The sequence below is a fragment of the Otolemur garnettii genome, unplaced genomic scaffold (genome assembly GCF_000181295.1).
Source record: "Otolemur garnettii isolate 467f Iridium unplaced genomic scaffold, OtoGar3 scaffold00056, whole genome shotgun sequence".
In the NCBI taxonomy this organism is placed as follows: domain Eukaryota; kingdom Metazoa; phylum Chordata; class Mammalia; order Primates; family Galagidae; genus Otolemur; species Otolemur garnettii.
The window spans coordinates 182,814-207,193 of NW_003852451.1; the positions used below are offsets into that span (position 1 = coordinate 182,814).

At 46.1% G+C, this 24,380-nt stretch overlaps 1 protein-coding gene across 7 annotated transcripts in view; it reads right to left on the reverse strand.

Annotated features, from left to right (window-relative positions):
* Positions 1 to 591: 591 nt before the first annotated feature.
* FAM120B (family with sequence similarity 120B) overlaps positions 592 to 24,380 on the reverse strand; it is a 75,513-nt gene continuing 51,724 nt past the window's right edge. For 3 of the 7 annotated variants that reach the window (XM_023514635.1, XM_023514634.1, XM_023514630.1), the window contains 4 exons: positions 18,105 to 18,311; positions 16,469 to 16,577; positions 12,399 to 12,491; positions 7,031 to 7,137 (listed from right to left, as the gene is read on the reverse strand). In XM_023514635.1, coding sequence (XP_023370403.1) covers positions 7,097 to 7,137; positions 12,399 to 12,491; positions 16,469 to 16,577; positions 18,105 to 18,311 — 450 coding nt within the window. In that variant the 3' untranslated portion in view covers positions 7,031 to 7,096. The other 4 variants (XM_023514633.1, XM_023514632.1, XM_012806745.2 and 1 more) reach the window with 4 other exon arrangements.

Sequence of the window (24,380 nt, forward strand, 5' to 3'; positions counted from 1 at the left end):
AATTTGGAACCCCTGAATAAGCCACAGTAGCCTGAGAGCTTTCTGACAAGACTGCAGTGTTTCAAGTGTGGCTTCTCAGTGTGACATAATCAAGTGTGTCACCCAGCTGGAAATCTGCATAACTTAGTGAATGGAAAGCATTTTCCAGGTGATTAGAGGATGGTGCTACACAACTGTGCACAGAGAAGGGCTTGCAGTGCACGACCAACTGATGGGCGGTCACATCACTGTGGCTCATCGTCCACAGCTGGCACCAGATTCCACATTGCAACTGGCCTTCAAAGAACTATACTTGCTGAGTTGTGGTCTTGAGGAAAACTCGCCAGTTCTCTGAAAAGGCTACTCAAGAGTCCTTCCCTTCCTTTTTCAATGGCCGGTGAGGCTGGTTTTGTTCTACTTCAGTCAAAATGAAACAACCTTGGCCTGAACGCAGAACATGTGCGTAGGCCCAGATGTCACAGGTTTGCAACAGTGCAAACAATGCCACTCTTCCCATTACCTCTTTTGTTTTGGGAAATATAGGAGATTTTTCATAAATGATGCTAACATGTAGTTGGTATACTGTTATTTTAAAACAAATTAGTGAATACATATTTTAAAAATTTCTTTAATTTTCAGTGCAGTAAACCTGCAGTCCTCAAAAAGGGTGCGAGACCAGAAAGAAGGAGACCTGCCTCCAGGGTTCTCTGGACTGGATGAAAAGCCGTGTTTTCTGTGATTTCTACCTTTATATGCTTGTGTGTGATGATCTGGGAAGGCTTATGGTAAAATACCCAGTTTCTCTGTAAAAGAAAAAAAATCAGCATCCAAACAGCAAAGCAATTTTATAACACATACCCCTAATTACTTAGCCCAAAACCAACTGACAATAACGTGCCAAGACTTTCAGGAAAGGTCACATCGTCACAACGACTACAATAAAAGTTCTAAGTTGGCCTAGAAGTCAGACTACCACAAGGAAACCTACTAAAAACCAGAATAGTGTGAAGAACCAAGAGGAGGATTCTGAGGACATAAAAAGCATCCAATTCCTTGGCAAAATGCTTTCAGTAGGAAATGAAATCCTAGAACTGTAAAGTTGGGGTGATGGCTTGGATGAAGGCATCCTTGTCACCACCCTGAGCAACTGTGACCACTATCACCAAGTCAGGTTTCTTCAGATGGTCACCCCCAACCCCAAAGGCAGACAACTTCCTCCGATTCACAACAGGGTCCTGGTGCATCCTGCTAATCCTTGGTCTCCAAGCAGCATCTGGAGGAAACAGCTTTGAGAGAGTCGCGCCCCTGCAGCCGTCTCTCCACGCTCCACAGCCTTTTTATCGTGATGTGAATCGTAAGCTGTAGGTTGTGGCCCGAAACATTTGATTCAGTAGACAAATTTGTGTATTTAACAGAACTCTCTGCTTTTTCTGTATTTTTATAACTCAAGGATCAAGCAAAGGACAGTGCATCTCAGGCCATTGTATACAAACTCCCAAATCAGGCACTCCTAAATCCACATGTGTCTCCACAAAATGGGGTTAGAAGACAGTGACCTCAAGAGATAGCCAGTAAGAAACTTGTGCCTCCCTTCCCGTTCACTTTACTCAGCTGTACTGAAAACTCTGTTGAAATTAAGTGGCGTCTTAATTTCAGTGGGGACACCCACTGGAAACCCCAAAGCTGTCACTGAAGAGTCCACTCTCTCATCCCCTCATCTTAACCCCAGCACTCCAAGCTCAATCATATGTTGAGAACGAGGCCCAGCTGACCATGTCCCCTGAGGACAGCAGGAGCGCTGCACCCATGTGTCTGAGCAAGTCCCACAGGGTTCTTATTTCAGCTTCCCCAGGTAAAAGAGAATTTCTGGAGTATCATGGAGAAATGGAGACACACCCGTGTTTAAAATGCTGTTCTATTCTTTTTAGTTCAGAGGGCCTGCCAGGTGGAAAACTCTGAAGTTAGCATCCTACTTTTTATACTGGCAGGAGAAAAGCCTGACTCTCAGAACGTTGACTTCACACTCCAACCTTTCTCTTTAGAACAAGCAGCCTCAAACCAAGGGCAGCCCAAAGGTGTGTACCTGCTGCAGGGGTGCCCACCACAAGGTCCTTGGATAGCTTGGGCACCAGCGGGTGGGGTCTGGGAGGACAGTTGTGTAGCAATCCAGGCTGGGCATGCATACCCGTCTTGGCGTGAGGATGAAAACAAGGCCTGGATGTCTGCCAGTTCAGCTGGTCTCAGCTCCATGTGACTAAGTCCCATGATCAACCTTGCATAGCTTGCTCTCTCGGGTTCTTCTCAACACTTCACCAGATGCCCCCAGAACACCTGGGAAATGTGGCCAAGGAGGAAAAGGTGCATCACCCTGAGGGAGGCAGGCGGCTACGGACGTGCCCAAGCAGCTCAGGGAGGGCACAGAGGCAGCGTCTCTCCCTGTTTTCCCTTCTGAGGAGCAAGAGACACAGCTCTGGGTCTGGCCTTCCTGAGCTGAGAGGAAGATGCAGCTGTAGCTTCCTGACCTGCGTGAAATTGCACAACGATGAGAAGGTGGAGGTGAGAGTGAGATAGCCCTGGTCCTCAGCACTGCAAGGGAAGGACTGGCCACCATGGTGGACATGGGCTCTTCTTGCTTTGATTGTCAGGTGGTGCCAGTGTTGACTTATTTTTCTTCCTAAGAGCAAGTCTGATTTTTAAATAAGAAGTTCAAAGGATGGAAAAGAGTGAACATAACCAATCCCTTGGGTGCTGAAACTCAAGGAAAAATCTGATTTATTAAATCCACGTAAGGTGCACTTTAAACGTCTACACTCCCCTGAAGTTGAGACAGCTCTGGCTCCTCTTTGCATCTCCAGTCATAGACACAGGCAGTCATCCTTACTTAGACACTCCCAGACCACAGAAGCAGAGGCCCCCAGCCACCCAGGACACATGCCACTGACCTCAGCCACCCAGGCTCACGAGAGGCCCCACTGTGAGCACTGGGGTGAAAGTGGGACAAAGGGCAGGGCCAGACCCTGTATGGTCAGTGCCCTCGGCAGAGCTCTGCCAGCTTCCATGGCTCGGCCAGCTGCAGGCCTCTGTGCCCTACCCAGGCCCCTCCAAGGGGCTCTGATAGGCTGTCATCTGGGGTAAAACTCATGCCCAGAGAGCCACAGGTATAAACACATTTTACAATTTTTTTTCACTTCACTTCTGTGATATCTCAGGCTGAAAGCTGTCTCTAAGTGTAAGGACGCTTACGGATGTTTGCACACACAGCAACGCAAATCTATGGAAGGGCCAACATTTTTCTTTCCTTGTAGGCTGCACTGACTGCCTTTGAGAGACCCTGAACTGCAGCCATCTGCAGTTGTGGATGGTGACAGCAGCTCAGAGAGCCACAGAGCGGGTGCCTGAAGGAGAGCTAGGCCCCTGGACTCACTGGGCCTCCCTCCAGTATCTTCAGCAGCTTCAGAGCTCTAGTAATAGGTCCTAATGTCAAACAAAAGCAAAGAATCATGTTTCCTCAGACTAGCCACTACATTTGGCAATAAATAAGCTCACACTAGGCATTACCACCAGCCCACAGTGGAGAGCCAACAGGCCCATGCACACTATCTGCAGAGCATGGTGGAGGAAGTGGAGAGGCACACCTGCACCCACTGGCCAGGCTAGACTGGCTGGGCTCAGTGAAGTTGGCCTTAGCACTCTTAGAAGCGACCTTCCTGCACGGCAGTGGACAATGCCTAAACTAACTGCGACGGACATTTCTGACCAGACAAACATAAACAAGAAACCACCAATACTCTGGAGATGCAGCTGAGAACATGGCTGAGGCACCTGCATCATTAAACTTCTATAAGTGATCTGTCCAGCAAGCTGAGCACCATGGGGCGCATGGCCATGATGCGGTGTCCAACTTGGGGGACTTTGCAGCCAAGCTCCCCCTCAGAAGGCACTTGAATTCAGACAGGCCCCTTAGGCACAAAATAGTGATTTCAGAGTTTCTGCTAATGCAGTTTTTGTCCAGATGGGAATATGGACTCCTGGTGCTTCTTGCTCTGCTGTGAATTTTTTAACATCAATGAAATATGTAAATAAGACTAGAGATGCCAGCACAGTGAGGAGTGGGGGTGGAAGAGGGCTGCCATTTTAGAAAGCAATCTGATACCTCACCCACAATTTTAGATATACATTAGTACATGTTCTAAGCCAGCAGTTCTGCCCAAATTGCCCTGCATGAGCAGGTGAGGCCTTACATGCTGTGATGTTGCCACTCAGGAGTTCTGGCCAACAGAATGTTGAATAAAATTTTCCTGAATCTTTGGGTTCCCCCTAAATTAATATTTTCCTAACTGTAAAAATGGTTTTTCAAATGATAACAGACACAGGAAATTGAGCGTCTCCTGTGGCCTCCACCCCATCCCTTGGCAGAGACTCTCTAGGCCTCTCCATTTTTTCTCCTTTGACGTCACCACAAAGACCTCAATATGCTGGACATTGAAATGCCCTCAATAATTAAAGAAACATGAATTATATTTAATTAAGTAATAAATATATTTTGCTTTATTGTCACTTTTAAGTTGAAATATGGAAATTCTATCAGAAGACAGACTTTCAGAGACAACTTATTTAATATTCATATTATAAAATTTCATTGCTCTGGTTTTTCAACTGCAATAAAGATTATTGTAAGCCAACAACTTACTTGACCTTGTTAACTGAAATAAAGTATTTTATTGACAAATTAGAATTTAGGCATTATAAAGAGACAATTTTCACAGAAGTCTACTCTCTGACTTAAGGAATGAGAAGTTTACTTCAAAGTTACAGAAAAAAGTAGCAAAGAAATAGCACTTCTAGAAGCAGCAATGGTTTCAAATGAACAGAAAGGGAAAGGAATAGAAAGTTAATATTTAGATAGGAAAACATTCATAAGTGGAATTTAAAAAAATCTATTTCCTGGCTTGGTGCCTGTAGCACAGTGGTTACAGTGCCCGCCACAAATACTGAGGTTGGCGGGTTTGAACCCAGCCCAGGCCAACTAAACAACAATGGTAACTGCAACAAAAAAATAGCCAGGCATTGTGGTGGGTGCCTCTAGTCCCTGCTACTTGGGAGGCTGAGGCAAGAGCATCACTTAAGCCTAAGAGTTGGAGGTTGCTGTGAGCTATGACGCTATAGCACTCTACTGAGGGCAACACTGAGAATCTGTCTCAAAAAAAAAAAAAATCTATTTCCAAAGCAAGGAAAAAAGTCTGTGTTCTGCAAGGTTTGGATGAAAAATGATGCGACACACAAACATCCTTAAGGCAGAACTGAAGAAGTGGCCAGGGTGCTTCAAACCTAAGAACTATAGATGTAGTTAGATGCCCAGAGACCACACCCCTTCTGGTGAGTACCAGACAAGTTCTCAGATGCTGGGAGCTGTGCACAGAGGTATGGTCAGGGTGGTACATTGTGTGCAGATATATACGTTGGTCTGTGAAGACGGCAAGGGCTTGTTTTGTTTTTAAAGACAGTGATAACTGAAGTGTGTCTTCTGTAGCAGGACTGAGCATTTCCTGCAAGTGCCTGGGTCCCAGCTTGGGCCAGTGAGAACCTGGCGCTCACTACCAGCTCTCAATTCTCAGGTGGAGATGGGAGGTAAGTTCCAGGTTCGGGGAAGAATAATTCTTTCCATGATCAATACCCCAGTCATTCTTTTCTCCATGGGCATAGTTCAGTACCATTTTGGGTTTAAAATGTCAATTTTGCTATTAGCTACAAATCCTTCCATGAAAAGGCTTACTCTGAACCTGGGTTCATTTTAAATGTTTTTCAAGAACAAAAGCCCTTCCATGCTCACAGAGAGGAGCACAAAGGCACCATTCAGCGGCATCACAACGAGGCTCCCCAGCAGCCCTGTGGTCTCTTCCTTCAGCGTGTCCCATACACAGGCTCCAGTCTGACCTTGTGACAGAAACAGACCCGGAGTCCACACGGCCTGTGTCTCGCTTCCAGCAGAACCCTCAGGCAGAATTAACTCTCCCACCAGGAAGGCGAAAAAATTAGCTGTTACTTCTCATTATGCTCAAACACTTCTGACAGCCAAATGAAATTGCTGGAAACTTTACTTTTGGTTAGAATTTGTAATTAGAAAATAATTTCTGATGCATTACACAGTAGATCCCCTTATCTGCAGCTTCAGTTACCCACAGTCAACTGAAGCCCAAAAATATGAAATTGAAAATCCCAGAAATAAACAATTTATATTGCATGCCCTTCTGAGTTGCTGAAATCTCTCACTGTCCTGCTCTGTTCCTCCCAGGGCTGGGATTGTCCCTTCATCCAGCACGTCCATGCTGCAGATACCACCTGCTGTCTTGGTGATCAGAGGGACAGACCACAGGAAGAGGGGTGAGTACAGCAAAGGCAGACAGTGGGAGAGGGAGAAAGCACACTCACGTAACTTTCATGCAGTAAATGGTTATAATTTTTCATTTTGGGGTTTTAATCTCTCACCGTGCCTAATTACAAATCAACTATAGGTGTGTATGTATAGGAAAAGGGCACAGTATGCAAAGTGTGCAGGGTATGAAGTGGTTGGAGGCATCTCCTGGGGGTCTTGGAAAGAACCCCACAGACAAGGGTCTCCTGTGTGGCTCACAAACACCCCATTTCCAAAGACTCCAATGACATGTGAAAACTTCACAGTCCAGTGTAAAGTAACAAAAAGCAGGATACAGTAGAATTCCAACTTTTTAAAGAAAGAAAGTGATTATGCCGCATATGCACAGATGAGCAGACAGGAATGAGATATGCTAAGATATTGACAATGGCTACTTGGAGCCATGGAACCAGATGCACCCTGGACATAGAGCCACAGCCTGATGGGCGGGAACAAGCCCTTGGGGACTCTGTCAGGAGGGGCTGTCGGGCTGCAGGTCCACATGATGCATCTTCTTTTCTCCACACTTTTTCTGGAGGAAACTTGTCTTGAAACCAAGTTATTTTAGCAATAATAGGACAGCCGGATTTCCCACCTGAATTCCGTGTGAAGTTTGGAACTTGGTATGGAAGATTTAGGTTATAAAGACAAATGTTTTATTAATTTCTTCTCAACATGCAGGTGAAAAACTTACCTGGAGGACAACTAATATCTTCTCCACGGGTCATGCTCATATTGTCTGTTTCCTGCATGAAAAGTATAAGAAAACCCAACTGAGAATTAAATTTGTCTGAACACACAGAAACGCTGCACATTTCTAAGGACATGCAAGAAAAGAACGCTGAGTGGTGCTTGTCTTTTCAGATGTGGCCACGTGTCATTAACATTTTGTTTTATAATTATTCCATTTAAGTGGAAGCAATTAATTAAGAGGTTGGTAGAAGGACACAGTGTCAAAACTGTTCCTCTCAACACCAGTCCCTACCATCTGCACAACACCTCAACGCTTATCACGGCTAATGACTTGGAAACGGAGACCCACGCGCAGATGGTGTGTGGTGGATGCTTTGCCAAGTACAGAAAACCCACGTGTGGCTCTTCCCTTTACTAGGCTGGGGCTACTTTTTGCTTTTCTGGCAGTGGAACTTGGAAAGAGATTCAGAGCAGAACCACGCTACTAAAATAATAATAGAAAAAGGTGATTTTTTTTCCACATTGAAAGAAACCGCTTTTCTTCAAAATTTCCCCTGCCCTCAGTTTTCTCCTAGTATACAAAGCAGAGACCTCTATCAAGGCGCTGGGTTACTCCTCCTGCCACACCCTCACTCTCACAGGTGACCAGAGCTAGTTTTATAGCTACTCAGGCTCCTGGAGAATCACCCCTGAGAAGTGATGGTCTGAAGAAGTCACAGGCACACCAGCAGCTCCTAACTGTGGAATTTGACACTGTCATTTCTTACCAGTTGGGCTGAGACAGCAGGGGAGAGGTTACAAGGTTCTCACTTTTGCTGCCTTTGTTCTCAGGGCTCTGGGTTGAGCTCCAGGCTTTGAAGCTGACCACCAAGGTGGTTCACACCAGGCCCCCCAGGGTCCTATTCAACCATACTCTCTGGTTAGGCCAGCTTCATGCTCTAGAAACTTCCCAACTTTTTGGTAGAAACCAAATACTTTCATTATGAGACATTTTTAGTTTTTTTTTTTTTTTTTTTTAGTAACAAAGAATTTTACCTATTAAACTCTGGAAAATACTGGCAACTTTCTATTGGAACTTCTGTAATATCTCCAAGGAATAGCAAAACAGGAGCTCAAGGTAGGTGAGACCCTGCCACAAATGTGCTGCCTGAAATTCAGTAATTACAATTTAAAAAGCAGATCACCTGATCTGAGGAAACATATCCCAGTCCTGATGAATCCTCACTGTGTGTGTCTGTGACCTACATTTACACTGAAACATCTGAAATCAGGAAAAACACTTGTGCCACCAATGGCATTTTGTGGCTATTTCTCCCTGTTGAGGTAAAATGCAAACAGAACATCCCGTCCTTGCTTGTGCCACCATCTTGCAAGAGCCTTTCAGTTTTTCCCAGTCTCATTCCTAAATTCTTAGTTCTACTGCTAACTCAGCATGTAACCCCTCAACTTTAAAGGGTCCCCAGAGATATTTTTTAGCCCAGACACTGGTATGTACCATTCTTGATTTTGGGGTTATTGTGATGGTCCCACCCTGTAAAGTAGGGTGTTCTTCAAAGACCAATTTATCAAAGGCAGGCACAGCCCTGAAGAGGCTTTAGGCCAGGCGTCCTCAAACTACAAACCGCAAGCCATATGAGGCCCGCCTAGGACATTTATCTGGCCCGCCAGGGGTTTTTGCTGCCACTGCCTGTCCTACTTAGCAGATGACTGGTCCTGGGGCCTGCAGTCTGGCCCTCCAACAGTCTGAGGGACAGTGAACTGGCCCCCTGTTTAAAAAGTTTGAGGACCCCTGCTTTAGGCTGTAACTGTTGAGGTCATTGTGGTTTCATGGACCTTCAGTGAGAAGAAAAGAAGAGGTGACCCTCGCCCCAGGCTAAGAGTACTCCTCCAAGCCAGGCCTGAGATCTACAGTGGTCAGTGGGTGACGGGAAGGGCACCCACACCTAAGCACACACCACGTGGCCTGGGCCACTCAAGACAGACACCAGCTGCCCTTGTTGTTGCCCGTTCTCTAGATGGTCAGCTAAGCCCATCTCCCTGTGATGGCCACAACCCACACATCCTCACTCTCCGCTAGGGTCAGGAAGAGCTGCAAATCCACTTTGATCACTCGACCACCTACATTGGAAACGGAAGTGTGGGCTAGTGGGCTGCAGGGGTGTGTGCTGGGTTCAAGTGCTTAGCACTGGCCACGCTACAGAAAGCCTGCCGGGCCCTCCAGCAAACCATGGCCCTAACAGCCACCAAGGAACCTTCAGAACCTACAGGGACATAGCACAGGAGGGTGCATATAGGACTGCACAACTGTCAGCCTGCACTTGGCAGGGCACTGACCACTCACCACAAGCAGGCCATGTGGACACCACAAAGCAATGGGACTTCTGGAAAGGCCACTGGCAACTGAGGGGCCACCTGTCACCAGACAACCCAAGTAATCTGCTGTGGTCACAATTAGAAGAGTTCCCAATCTGCCATAAGCCAGGTCACTCTGCTATTTTAATTTGCACAAAGGAGAGAAATTTCTGGACACTATTAATAATTTCTTTGTGTTTTCTATTGATTCAAGGAAGAGGGTTCTCCTTCCTAACATAAATATGGTCCTGCAACCTCTGCCATGGCACCAGGGTCAGGAAGGAACTTGGTGGTGCCTATGGTATTCCTGTTGGTCTTGGCCTGTTCATGGAGCAGCCGGCGCTGCTCCCTGTGGGGCTCCACCTGTACATGCCAGGCCGTGCCTGAGGGCCTCTGTGTGGGTGACAAAAACAGCTGTGCTGAGGTATAACTGACGCTTTATTTTTAACAGAAAGTTCTTTAAACAAAATGGTTCAACATGAATATAAGGAGAAAAGCTAGATGTGGACTGAATGGTTTGGTGTGAGGCTGCAGTGCTGACGTCCCTCTGTGCCAAGTGCTGGCCCTGGGAGAAACTATCCCAGCAGGCAGTGGGCAGCAGGGCAGGAAGCAGGTCTGACCACTGCATGGTCAATCTCTGGGGAAGATGGAAGAGGTGCAGACCTGAGTACCAAGCAGATGCCCCCAGTTCCTTGGGTCAGAAACAGGCCCACCCTTCATGGTCTGTGCTGCTGTCATGCATCGCTCACCAACCATGGGCTTCCAGGCTGGAAACAACACTGACAGGAGAGGGCTGGAAATGGTCTGCAGGGACACGGTGCCACGGGGCCTGGTGCAACACAGTGCGCTACCTACCCCTAAGCCTGCCACCACATAGGGCATTGCAGTCCATAGGCCTATGGTCTCCCTATCCTCACTGTCTGAACACTGGAACTCTTATCTACCAACAAGCCACCCCATGCTGAGGTTCCTCTGTCACCACAAGAGGGGGCAACACACTGGGGGCAACTGCACGCTCCATCGGCCAGGCTGCTTGGGAGCCTGGCTCCTCCTCAGCCCACCTGCTTTGCTGGGCTGTGATGCGGACAGCTGGGGCTGGGAGGCTGCTTTGTTCCAGTGGTTTTGCTTCAAGCCAGTTAGCACGTGCATTTCAGACAGGATGGATACCCACGTCCTAGCTGCATAGATGGGCTATGTGGGCTCAGGTGGCGTCAGATCCTAGAGGGCACACCTGCCTGCCCACATTCTGACTTCTGCTCACCCTCTACTGCTGCCCAGCAGACAAATGTCTTATTTAGAGTCCACTTCAGAGCTCCTCCAGAGCTGAGCTGAGTGCAGCCCCTCAGGCCAGGCCCCCAGCTACAGCAACCCCAGCTCTGGCCCCTTGGCCCTGATGTCCTTCCAGCAGATGTCTGGTGGCTGCTCCCCTCCCCCAGGTCTTGGCTTACACATTACCTTATTGCAGAGAAATCGGGAAGGGACAAGGGAAGTTTGACCTGTCTAGCCTGACCTCATCTGTGCCCTCAGCCCTGTTCATGGGAGGTGGCTGTTGTCCTTGCAGATGGAGAAGGCCTGGTCTGTGGTCTTCACAGCTGTCTTTAGCTTGTGCTGCCCAGCTAGAGCCAGGCAGGCTGGGGCAAGCTGTGTGAGTCCGTGTGGAGCTGGCTGCGGGACCCCATGCACTGGCATCCCTGGGCAGGCAAATGGTGTCCCTGCACACAGCGAGTGTTCAGCCAGCAGGGGAGGGGACACCATGCACTGTGCAGGGGCCACCATGCTCGAAGGAGGCAGCTGCAGGGACTCACCATCTGATTCTAAGTAGTTTACAAGCCCTTTACCATTTCTGTAGTCCCTGTTTGTGGTTTAGTCCAACAAATTATAGCACCTCAACCTTGATGTACTTGAACAATGGCAAGTGAGTCTTCTGTGCTGGTCTCAGGTGCACAAGAGCTACCAAGAGAGGATGCCCCGTGCCTGTCCCCTCAGGCTGTCTAGAAGCTCTAGGTACCAGTAGCAGATTGGGTGGGTCCAGTTTCAGCAGGTTAAGCTAGTCCAAGAAAACATCTAAAGCAAATGTGAATCTAAATTTACGTAAATGAAACTTTTCTCTTTCCCCTAGGGATAGGCATTTCAAAACTATTCACCATAAAACTTTGGTCTACACTGAATGAGGAAGGGTCAGTGCTGTGGCAGCCATGTGCCCATAGCTGCCTGGGGACTCCTGCCTACATCATCATACCTGGGCCTGCCATTCACTGACCCAAAATATCAAGTGGGTTAATGCTGAAGACTCGCTGTGCTTTAGGTAAAAATGTGAAAAACTTATAAAGTCTCTATGGAGTTTATAGAGTTTACTTGTGAAAGTAAAAGAAAAAGAAAAAAATCATAAAATAGTGTTTGTATTTGAAAGGATAAAATTATAAATCTTAAGTAATTTCAAAATTTGACTCTTAAACTGTAAAAAATTTAAGCTTATATACTGCTGTCAGAGTCTCTCAGCATTTAAAATATAAATTATGATTATTCCCTGTAACATGCTGTAAGTCTCTTACATATATAATCCCAGTCATGAAAAATATCAAAATGCTACCATTGAAGGTACTATTGGTAAAACACTTGTCGTTTGTGTTTTTTTAATCAGGAAGGAGTTTCTACCAGAGACTTCACTGGTAGAGGCATCCACTTTCAAACTATAACCTTTTTGTGAATTCCTAGATCCTGACTCCTTGGACCCTCTGTCTCTACTAGGAGGCCTAAGAAATCACAAGAAATGTATCTTCAGCTTTAAGCATGAAATTATTTGTCTTGATTTCACTAAAGAAAAAACTAGACATGCAGCACATATGTGTATTTATCTGCTTGTAAACATACAACCTTGTTCTGAAGTGGGGGAGGGCAGTTTTCAACAGAAACACAGAGCCAAAGGCAGTGCTGAGCAGGCGGTGGGCACTGGGTATCTTACCTGGTCCCTGGTCTCTCCATGGTTGTCCCTGACCAGAATGGCCGTACCCAGAGCCTGGTGGATGGGAGCTGGAGCCCTGTCTTCCCCACCTCCCTGTGGGAAGGCATGATCAGCACATTAACAAGTTCTCCAGAGACACGCCACGTTATGAGCAGCAGAGAGGCAGCAGGTCAGAGCTTTCAAACTCGTGTGCAGTTAAAAATCACAGGTGAGCTCATGAAGAGTGCAGACACACCAGAGGGCCTGGCCCTGGAACAAGAGGGGCTCCAGACCACACAGGAGTTGGCCTACATGCTCCTAGACCCATGAGCCAAGCCTGATGTCCACCCCACTTCTCCATAGACTTCATTAACATCCACTTTCAAGCCGTAACCTTTTTGTGAATTCCTAGACCTTGACTCCTTGGACCCTCTGTCTCTACTAGGAGGCCTAAGTACAAACTCACAGATGATTTTTAGACCTGGACACCCCACCACATTCCATAAGGCTGTGAGTGTGGCTGCCCCCGCACACACAGGGAATGTGTCTTCTGCAGAGCTGCCAGCGACATGGATTCACCAGGAGTAGTCAGTGCTCTCCTACACTGTAGGACCAGCTCAGCGTGTGTACACCATGGGCCACTGTGGGGACTCGTCACCAGTGAAGGGAGACAAGTCCACAGTGCTCATGAGCTTTGTGCAGCTGCTCAGCCTGAGGACCAGCCGCCCTCCTCCAGGGTCTAACACAACCTCAGAACCATGCTCCCCAGCTCTGTTTCCCTGCACTGACCATAGAGTCACTGTCTTTAAATACTTATTTTTGATAACATCACTTCATTACCTTCACAAACTCCCCAGTGTGCCTTGGATAACAAAGTCAACACTCTGCCTGGTGTCCTACAGGCTTTGTGGTCTCTAGCGCTTGCTAACCTTTCTCAATTCTCCTCCTATTACAGTTTTTTTTTTTTTTTGAGACAGAGTCTCACTTTGTAGCCTTCAGTAGAGTGCCGTGGTGTTACAGCTCACAGCAACCTCAAATTCTTGGGCTTAAGTGATTCTCTTGCTTCAGTCTCTCAAGTAGCTGGGACTATAGGCACCCACCACAACACCTGGCTATTTTTAGAGATGAGTTCTCACTGTGGTTCAAGGCTGGACTCAAATGAGTGAGCTTAGGTGATCCACCTGCTTTGGCCTTCCAGAGTGCTAGGATTACAGGCATCAGCCACCTGCCTGGCCTCATCATAGTATTTATCCAAAGCTAACTGCTCAGCATTTCCAAAAACCTGAGGACTCTCCTGTGGTGCTCTAGCCCTTTCACCCTATGGCCTAGGCTCTGAGCTGTGCACAGGTGGCCATCAAAACTGGTCAGTGAACACAGGTGTGTTTATCTCTCAGCCCCTAAGGGCTGGCATGAGCTCCTGGATGACACATGGTCCATCTCCAGCCTGGCGTTGTGCCCGGCACAAGGGAGGACAGGGCCTGGTCAGCTCAGGTTGCCATGGCCCAGCTTTGTGGCCCTGTGTGAAAGCGACTGGCTGGGCAAGACTGTGGCACCCACCATGTCTTGGCATGGGAGCTGCCAAGGACGGGCCGAGACTCCAGCCCCAGTTTTGCCAAGAACCCGTGTGATACTGGGTGAAACATGTGGGGCCCAAGGTCTCCCTCAGCAAATGGAGGCCTGTACCCCCGAGCTGAAGCTGGTTTGTAGAGAACACAATGGCTCCACAAGAAGAGAATACTTTGTACGTCATGTATGTGACCACATTAATTGGGAACAGCCCGTCTGTGTGCTGACTTCCTTAGAAAGTAGCCACATGGAGTTTCTGTGCAGATTAAAAGTAACTGTAGGGCAGCGCCTGTGGCTCAAAAGGGTAGGGCGCTGGTCCCATATGCCAGAGGTGGTGGGTACAAACCCATCCTGGCCAAAAACTGCAAAAAAAAAAAAAGGTAATTGTACTACTGCATTAACTAACAGACAAGACTAAGGGGAGCCCACAGCCTCCTTTAGTATTCAAAACAAAACCTGCTGCACAGACAGAGATCTTAGGACATGTTAAGAAAGGGGAGTTTCGGCAGAACTGGTAATGCTGCCAACCCACACAGCCTATGCCAACTACAAGCTCCTCAGTCCCATTTGCACCTCTGGCTACCTCAATGAGGACTGGGTGCCCTGCAGGCCTGTGCACAGTGTGGACTCCTGAGTCCTAGCTGCTGACCAACTAAGGGAGCAGGTAATGCAGAGAAAATGCTGTTCATTTATTTTGCTTGAATGTACTTTGTTTTGGGGTTTCAGATTCTGTCACCTACAGTTGATAGGAGAAAGGTGAAATATGGAGAAGGGCCTCGGACCTGAGGAAGGGAAGCCGTCCTCCTAGGGCTATGGATGGCTTTCCACACCTGCTGCACTTATGTCTTCCAGGAGGACGACCTGGACATGTCCACGGTGCCACCCAGCACAAGGCTGCTCAGGGGGAAAGCTGCAAGGCTGACACCAATTAAGATCCTGACCATAGTCTTTGTGGGTAGGAATTTCAGGTGAGTTCTCCTATTCCATCGAGAGAAACAATAGTGCTACTATAGTTAGCAGTATAGACATGAATCAGAAGAAGACATGAGAAAGTAACTGAAAGAATCTCATTAACAAAAGAAGACAATGAGTATGATGTGCAACTTCTGGAGGTAAACAATCAATGAGACACACTGTTCTTCTACTACCTTAGTATAAAACAATCCAAGCTGAGTGCAGTCGCTTAGCAAGGTGGGAGGATCATCTGAGCCAGGAATTTAAGATCAGCCTGAGCAACACAGTGAAACCCCATTTCTATAAAATATTAAAAAAATTAGGGCGGCACCTGTGGCTCAGAGAAGTAGGGCGCCAGCCCCATGTGATGGAGGTGGCAGGTTCAAACCCAGCCCTGGCCAAAAACTGCCAAAAAAAAAAAAAAAAAAATTAGCCAGCATGTAGCACCTGTAGTCACAGCTACTTGGGAGGCTAAGGCAGGAGGATTGCTTAAGCCCAGGACTTTGAGGCTGCTGTGAGCCAGGGTGATGCTATGGCACTCCAGCCTGGGCAACAGAGCTAAACTCTGTCTCCCCAAACAAACAAAAAACCTTCATAACACACTTTTAAATACAATCACAGGTACCACGAAACAGAATTCTTGCTCACTACTGGAGAAGGAATTAAGTGATCGTTATCAAAAGTTAATGATTGTTTATCATTTTTACATTTTGATCCATAATTCTGCAAATTATGATACCCTATTTTATGGAAATATTGCGCATAAAAGCATGATGAGTAATGAGAAAAACATAAACATCTCAAAGTTCAAAATAGGAGAGCTATTAAGTGAATACAGACTGTCTAGTGGTGGACAACTGGGCAGCCCTTGTTCAAGGAGAGCTGTCTGAACACAGCCCTGGCCGTGCCCCTGGCTGGGCATGTTCAGGGGCTGAGGCTGCTGATGCTGCCTTACCTGGTGCTGCCTGCCAGCTTTAGGTTACAAAGCTAAGATTCTGTGTATTTCCTTTTTAATTATCTTCTATATGCTACAAATTCTCCTAGTAAGTGGGTCATTATGAAAGTTTTGACATACACAAAAATCAAGAAATGTAAAATCTTTGTGGATGGAAACAAATCCCTCCCAGCAACAGTAATAAGCTGAGCAAGCTGAAACTTGCATGGGTGACTCAGAAAGGACACTGCTGACTATGTTTCTTGGAAGTGAAATAATGGACCATAACAGTCTGTCTCAAAACTATTATAGCTTCCCACATATGCCTTTATTATAAAGAAGAAAAAAACCCTAAACTTTTGTCAAATAAAAAAACATGACCCAAATAGTCTCTGTACTTTGGGGAATCCTAGAGAGAAGCTTATGTACCCATAGAAAGAGTTCTGACTTATTTAATTAATAAGTCAATCCTTTCTGAGAATTTTGTTACTAATGGGACCAGAATTTAAACTACTGGGTAAGGACCTATCATTTTAATTTTATTCTTTTCTTTGAATTTTATCAGCCTTTTCTTGGGATTTTTTTGCCAACAAAACCTAGGAAGCATTAGGGCATATGCTGAGAGCCCCATGCCCACCTGTGTGGTGTGTGCCCCAGTGTGCTCGGCCCACGATGCGCCGGCCCTCCTTCATGCAGGCCTTTGAGACGACAGCCTTCAGGGTGTGGAATTTGGTGAGCCGAGATCTCTGCAAATAGACAGGAAGCAAATGAGATATGCAGGGGCTAGACCCCCCAGGCCAGGAGCTGGGATGGCATGGAGGGAAAGTCAGGGACGTAGCCCACATGTGGCAGCTGCACAGCCACCCTCTAACCTTAGGACCCCATGAGAGGGCCTCAGATACTGGTGCTCCCAAGTTCCCTAGAAAAGCAGCACCAAGGAGCTGAGTTGTCTGTGGGTTAAGCAAGCATTTCTAAAAAAGAACCTTCAGAATCATTGTGATAATTCAGGTGATGACCACACAATCTTACCAAAAAAGACAATGCATTAAAAATCTTATTTCAATTCTTAGTTGTAAGAACAGAATTAGTGGAAATGCCAACATCTCAGGAAACAGCAGCAGGTGGAAAAATGGAGCATTCCACCTTTCTCCTTCCAGCACCGTGTTGCCCTGTAACCTTCATTTCTTTCCAAACCAGAAGCATGACCCCATCACCACTCTGCACCGGTCAAGAGGTCAGACACAGTGAGGAGGTACCACTGAGTGGTCATCCACAGGCTGCAGCCCACAGGCCACTCATCCCCTCAGTGGCCCACCAAATCTCAAGAGTATTTTCCCTCTTCTTTTGTTTTTGCAACCTGCACATAATTTGGGTTGCTCCTAAGTCCTGGAACACTATGGGATGTGTCCATTGTGGTGTGAAAGCACAGGCTGCTAGGACAGATAGTGCCTTTCACGTCCCTGCTTGGGCAAGGCACATTCCAGTGAGCTGCATGCGGGGAAGCCTTCCAGGACTCCCACAGTGCTGCACTTATGGAGGAACTGCAGGACACCCTAACTGCCTCACAGGCCTGCATCTGGCAATGCTCCTGCCTCCCCAGGTTGAAAGCTCCTGGAAACTAAGGGTAATTGGCTGGGCGGCACCACTGGCCCTGGGTTCATGCTGGGGTCCTAAGCCCTCACTAGGTATTTTGGTAAAAGCTACAGGTTGAGTGTCCCTAATCTAAAAATACAAAATCTGATACCTTTAGAGCACTGAGAAATTCCAGACCTGACCTCAGGTGACGGCTATCCAAGATGAAGACCTACAGGGAGGCCCGCTTCACCTGGTGATGCAAGTGTGTTTCTGTTTACTTATTATTTTCTTAGGAACATTTCTTTTCTCCAGCTAACTATTATAAGAATACAGTACACAGTACATATATTGCTTGTGTTATTAGGGAGGTGTCAGTCAACAGGAGGCTGTCAGTAAAGTTTTGGGGAGTCAAAAGTTTTATGAGGATTTTCAACTGCATAAAGGGTTAGGCATCCCTAACCCCCATGTAGTTCAGGGTCCAACAAATATGCAAATTTTCCAAAAATACTTTTGGGCCCAAGAGTTTCAGATAAGGGTCACTCAATCTGCACTAGATAAGCTGCTGACATAGAAGCCCAAGGCTTCAGATCATGCATTTCTAGTTTCATGAGATAATATAATCCTTTTAATTTCTAGAGTAGAAATTTGAAGAACTGAATAGTAATCTCAGTGTTACCTGTGAGCAGTTGTGAACTCACATTTTGTTCTAGAAGAGCCTCCACGGAGTACCCCTTTTCAGACTGCAGGTACTTCTGATGAAAGAGCTTTCCGTCAAACACATTCCAGGGCATGAAATCACTTGTCTTCCAGGGGCAGCCACATGCACTGTTGACCAGGACCAGAGTGGTGAGGCCACGGACCAGCAGGGAGCCCAGCTGCACAGCTCTGGGGTTGATGTAATCGGGCTACAGAGGACATGCAAGAACATGAGTGGGAGGCACACCTGGGAAATATGCTGCTGAGGTGGCCACAGTCCTAACTGCTCAGAAACTGGTCAACAGGACCGTGGTCACCTCCACCATGGCTGAATGTCAGGAGCTGCACAGATCATAGGCGTCCTGGAAAACGGCATAGCCAGGGAGCGGAAGGCATGCTCCCCATGCCTCATTGGGGAGCATGTCTTCACTCATCTGTCACCCTCCCTAGATGCGGACTTTCACTCAGGCTGTCTCCCACAGGCTCTGTAGCGTCTGGGGCTCCCAGGACTGTGGGCTGCTCGGCTGAAAGGCCCCTGCAGCCACAGGAGCACCAGCCCTGCTAGGACTGCGTCCCTCCAGGACTGTGCCCACACTGGTTTCTTGGTTTGCTCCCTTGTGAAAACCTTTCTTCAAAGGCAAAGGGACAGGAAGGGGAGCCAGGAAAACACCATTTTACATAATAATGAGTTTATTGTATTTTAAAAAGTCACACTTAGTTGTTCTAGCTGTATTATTAAAAATCTCATTTTATGAACACTATGTACCTCATTGGGTTAATGGGCTAGTCATTTTTACAAATTAAGAATGCTATACTGCTATAAAGTATTTTTTTGTTGTTGTCAAATCTACCTCGACATCCAACATTCTCACTGTTCCTGAATGGGGAGGCCACCCCTAAGAGGCTGCCGAGGTTCCTGTGTTTAGCAAGGAAATGCCTGAAAGCGGTTTCTAGGCTCTGGACTGCACTGAGCCCTTGCAAAGGGAAGTGACATCAAGTAGATGTCCAAGTGACCCCATGAACGAGTTAAGTGCAACTGACCAGTCATCCCCTGGCTTATCTGTGCTACTAAAATTAACTAAGAGATATTTTAAATAAAATTTAAATAAATTAGGGAAAAAATCACAATGTTTTAGTCCCTTTATAAGTAAGCTTTCCTTATTAATAAGAAGCTTCATAATCATTTTAAAAAATTTATGATGAATTGGGGTTATCTCAGAGATCTTTTTTTAGCTCTAACTCCAAATTAGGAATATCTCAGTGTTAATCTAAGATTAATCTGAATGTTCTTGTTGTATAGCACTACTTTTAAAAATTATCCTAAAAGATATTCTTTAGACAGAACAACTCAACAAGCAGATGGGGCTGAGCTGACCCTGCCTGAAAGGCCACGCTGGGGAGAAGTCTGCATCCTGCAGAGGCCCCTGGTGCCTCAAGGCCTGGTGGCTCCCACCTTTCACACTAGCCCTTGAGCACTTTACTGTCCTCTTGCTGCTTGTTAAGAGCACAGCCCTGGGACTTCTGCGTCCATGCGCAGTATGCCCTACTGGTCTAGCATTCCCTGGTCAACATAGGAGCCAGGAGCCATGAATGGGATCTAAATTTTAACCCAGTACGTGAAGTACTGAGCTTCTCAGAGGCCCTTGCCACAAATCACATACTCAGAAGCTACACGTGTGTGGGTAAGCAGCCTGGGTGCTGCCAGCAGATACTTCCCTCACTAAATAACGCTATGCTGCACAGCTCTTATCTAGAATGCCCTGTTTTCTCTACACCCAGGATTCCTTCCTTGCAAACTGCCCCGCAGCTTTCCCACTCACTCCCACCCCAGCCAGCCCCAGCCAGACAGGGTGCCACCGTCACAGGTGGGGGTGTGCAAAGCTGTTCGGGGCAGTACAGCTGTAGATGCTACTTGTCCATACCTGCAGCCTGGTTCCCTGCTTGGCACCCCCCACAGAGACTACTCAGTGCTGTCAACTGTGCCCTTAGGGACAGTCTGTATCAACACACCATCCTCATCTCTGAGTGGCTGGGGACAGTCTTTTGACTCATAGACTTTTCTAGAAAAGAATTCATTTCTGTTCATCTCCTGTGGTCCCTCCCCTACAGTTGCTTGTCTGAGGTAAGTTTAACGTGAAGTGCACCCCGCTTAAAGCACAAACCAACTTGAGTTTTCATAAGCTGACAGTGTGGACCATATCCAGAACAAAAAGCCCCTCTGACAGTGTGCCCTGCCCCACAGATAGGCACTGGCTTCTTCAGGCCCAGACAGGATCTGCTTTTCAATTTGTAAGAAGCAGTCAGATGATGTGTTTGCTTATGTCTCTGGCTTAGGAGGGGCTCCCTGTCATGAGCACTCCACTTGTGCTGCTCCTGCACATGGTCCTGGATGCTGGGGCTCTGCCTGGGTTTGCCAATTAATTTGGGGACCAGTGACACCTTTAGAGACTACTGAATATTCCTCCCAAACACAGTGCATCTCCCCATTTACAATTTCTTTCAGTAACATTTCCTGGTTGGTAATACAGAGATTTTGTACTTTTGTTTTTTACTACTTCATGTTTTTCTTTGATTTTAGTGTAAACTTAAAAATAGGGGAATTTTTGTATATTGTTTAATAAATTTTGTTTTTATATGTTAACTTAATATTTAGCAACTTGTTAAATTTGCCTTTTTTTTTTTGGAGACAGAGTCTCACTCTGTCACCCTAGGTAGAGTGCTGTGGCGTCATAGCCCAGAGCAACCTTAAATCCTTGGGCTCAATTCACCCTCTTGCCTCATCCTCCTGAGTACCTGGGACTATAGGCATGGGCCACAATGCCCAGCTATTTTTTTCTATTTTTAGTAGAGACGGGGGTCTCACTTTTGCTCAAGCTGGTCTTGAACTCATGAGCTCAGGCAATCTGCCCGTCTTGGCATCCTAGAGTGCTGGGATCACAGGTATGAGCCACTGCATCTGGCCAAATTTGCTTAATTGTAATGGTTGGTCCATATATATGGATTTTCCACGCATATAGTCTGTCACTTGCCAATAGTAATAGAGGATGTCACAAACATCACTGTGCGTAGGGAAAATGGGAAATTATAGCTAAATGTACCTCTATTTAACAAATATTCATTATTCAATTTTACTAAATACAGGAGAACCTGTCAGAGATGACCATCCCAGGCACTACAATACAGTGTTCAATACATCAAACTATGTCTGCTGTATGGACACATATCTGTGGTGCATGTCCAGGAAAATAGAGCAGTGTAAGAGGTGATCAACTATAGAGGTTCCACTGTATCCACAAAATATTCTCTATGTGTTGTCACCTCTGTAAAATTTTGGAATGACTATTTTGTAAATAAAGGTACATTTAGAAACAATTTCTCATTTTCACTATGTCTGGTGACGTTTGGGACATCTTACAGTTTTGTTAATGCTTTGTATTTCTTTCTTCTAACTTACTCTGCTGGGAGGATCTCTAGTCTAACACAATGAGGAAAAGAAAGCAGCCTAATTCACCAACTAAAGAGAAAAATCTTTCAATATTTCACCACAAAGTATGATTTTTGCTGTAAATTTTTACTAATAGTCTTTGTTAGATTAAGGAAGTTCCCTTCTTGTCCTAGTTTGCTGAGTTTTTACCATGAACTGAATTAAATCTGTTTTTCCCCAGAATCCATTAATGTAATCATATGCTTTTTTTTTGCACTCATTTAGTGAACTGAATTACAATGGTTTTCCAATGTTAAATCAACCTTGATTCCAAAAATAATACATGATGACCCACCCACTGGTCATTATGAACTATCAGTTTTATGTATTGCTGGATTAGATTTGCTAATATTTTTTTTTGAAAGGTTTGAATTCATTTTCATGAAACAGAATGGACTAAATCCTTTTTTTTTTTTGAGACAGAGTCTCATTATGTCGTCTCCCGTACAATGCCATGGCGTCACAGATCACAGCAACCTCAATGCTTGGGCTTACACAATTCTCTTGCCTCAGCCTCCCAAGTAGCTGGGACTACAGATACCCACCACAATGCCTAGCTATTTTGTTGCTGTTGTTGTTGTCATTGTTGTTTGGCAGGGCCCACACAGGGTTCGAACCTGCCAGCCCGGTGTATTTGGCTGGCACCCTAGCGGCTGAGCTACAGGTGCCAAGCCAGAATGCCTAATTTTTTATTTCTTGTGACGTCTTTGTTAGATTTTAGTATAAGATTTTGTTGGGCTCATAAAAAAGGTGGAAAGCCTTCTTTCTTATTCTGTTCTCTGGAAGAATCAGCATAACATGGCTGCTATTTCCTCCTGAGGTATCTGAAGTTTGTTGGGCCCTCAAGCCTTGCTGTGTCCTTAGGGAAGAGCTCCCACTTCAGACTTGGGGCCTCCAGGAGGGCTTCCTCTTTCTTCACATTTCAGTGTTATTTGCTGTGTTTTTCAAAGAATTATGTTCATTTTACCTAAATTCTCAAATGTATTGGTATAATATTCTCTCATCTCTTCAGAGACGACCTCTCCCGTCAGGGTGTCCCTGTCTTCACTCCGTGGACTGGATTCTCATCTCTTCAGTGACATCTTCTGTCAGGGCGCCCCCTTTTCACTCCTTGGACTGTCATTCCTTCTCCTTTTCTTGATTAGTTTTCTAACAGGTTTATCAATTTATTCTTCTTTTCAAAGAATCAACTTTTTCTAAGGATTTCACATTTTTAGTTTTACATTCACAGCAAAATTGAGAGCAAGGCAGATACTCCCCATGTGACCCTTGTCCCTGAACACCCCTGAGGGCACCTCTGTTATAGCTGATTAGCCTGCATGGACAAAGCCAGAGGTAACAACAGAGCTCTGCTCAGTGTGGTGCATCTGTAGGTCTGCACCTTGGTTCCCCCACCAGAGTGTTCTACAGAGCAGCCCTCTGGCCCTGACCAGCCCCCATGATCCACCTGCTCACCCCTCCCCCCAGCAGCCACTCCTCTTTTCACTGTCTCCATAGTTCTGCCTTTTCCAGAATGTCATATATTTGGAATCATATTGCATGTAGCCTTTTCAGATAGATTTTCACTTAGTAACATGCATTTAAGGTCTCTTGGTGTCTTTTCACTGCTTAAGATTCATTTTTTAGTACTAATATTCTACCCTCTGGGTGGGCCACAGTCTGCTTACCCACTCAGCTATGGAAGGACACCTGGCTGCTCCCAAGTTCTGCTAATTATGAACATGGCTGCTAAAACCTCTGTGTACAGGTTGCTATGCAGACAGAAGTTTTCAGCTCCTTGGGAAAATACCAAGAGGTGCAATTGCTGAATCACACTGTAAGAGCATGTTTAGTTTTATGAGAAACCACCCAACTTCTAAGTGTTTGGGCCATTCTGCATCTCATCAGCAATGAGAGTTTGTAGAAAGAAGTAACTTTATAATAATTTTTCTGTCATTTGTTTCCTATTTCATTAGTCCTACTCTTTCATGATGTGTTCTTTTGCTAATTTATAGGGATGTACACTTAGATCACTAATTTCCTTCCAAGAACAGCTTTTAGCTTCAGTCCACAGATTTTGATATGCAGCATTTTTCCCGTCCACAAATTATTTTATAATGTCTGATGTGGTTTCTCCTTTTATCTGATTGTTTGTAAGAAGTACATTATCTACTTTTCAAACAAATAGAATTTCTTGTTTATTGCATTATTTCTAGCTTATCTCTACAATAGTCAGAAAACAGACATTACTCAATAATCTATCTGTTGAGGCTTCGTGATCCATCATCTGGTCAGTTTTGGTACCTTTCCATGTGCACCTGAACAGCATTTACTGTGTGGCCTTTGGGTGTGGATGGCCCTCAAACATTCTGACCCATAGGCTCGGCCCACTCTGCAGCCTACAGGAGAGGTGTTAAGTGGGTTCTAGGCCCTTGGTTATGAGGGCAGACAGTGAGCAGCTGAGGCCTCACCAGTCCTGTGCAGTCTCTGTGGCAAACTCTTTTTTGAATCGACCTATTAAAAGCCTAAAAGCCACTGCCAGCTCCCACGCCGGGCCTGCTGGCTGTAGGTGCTCAAGTCTTCATGGTGACTACAGGTATGTTCAGTTCTCCTTTTAGCTGTTTTGCATTATCTGCAGACTCTCTGACTTAAAGATTTGAAGAGCTGTGATATAAACCTATGGGCTGATACCCAGCACACAGCATCCCTGTCTCCCGTGGTGGCCCCTCTACTCACCTCTGGCAAAGGTCTCTTAAGTCCCTTTGAGCCTCCTCCATCCTCAGGTCTCAGATGTGTGTCTGGGAGGCTCACAAGG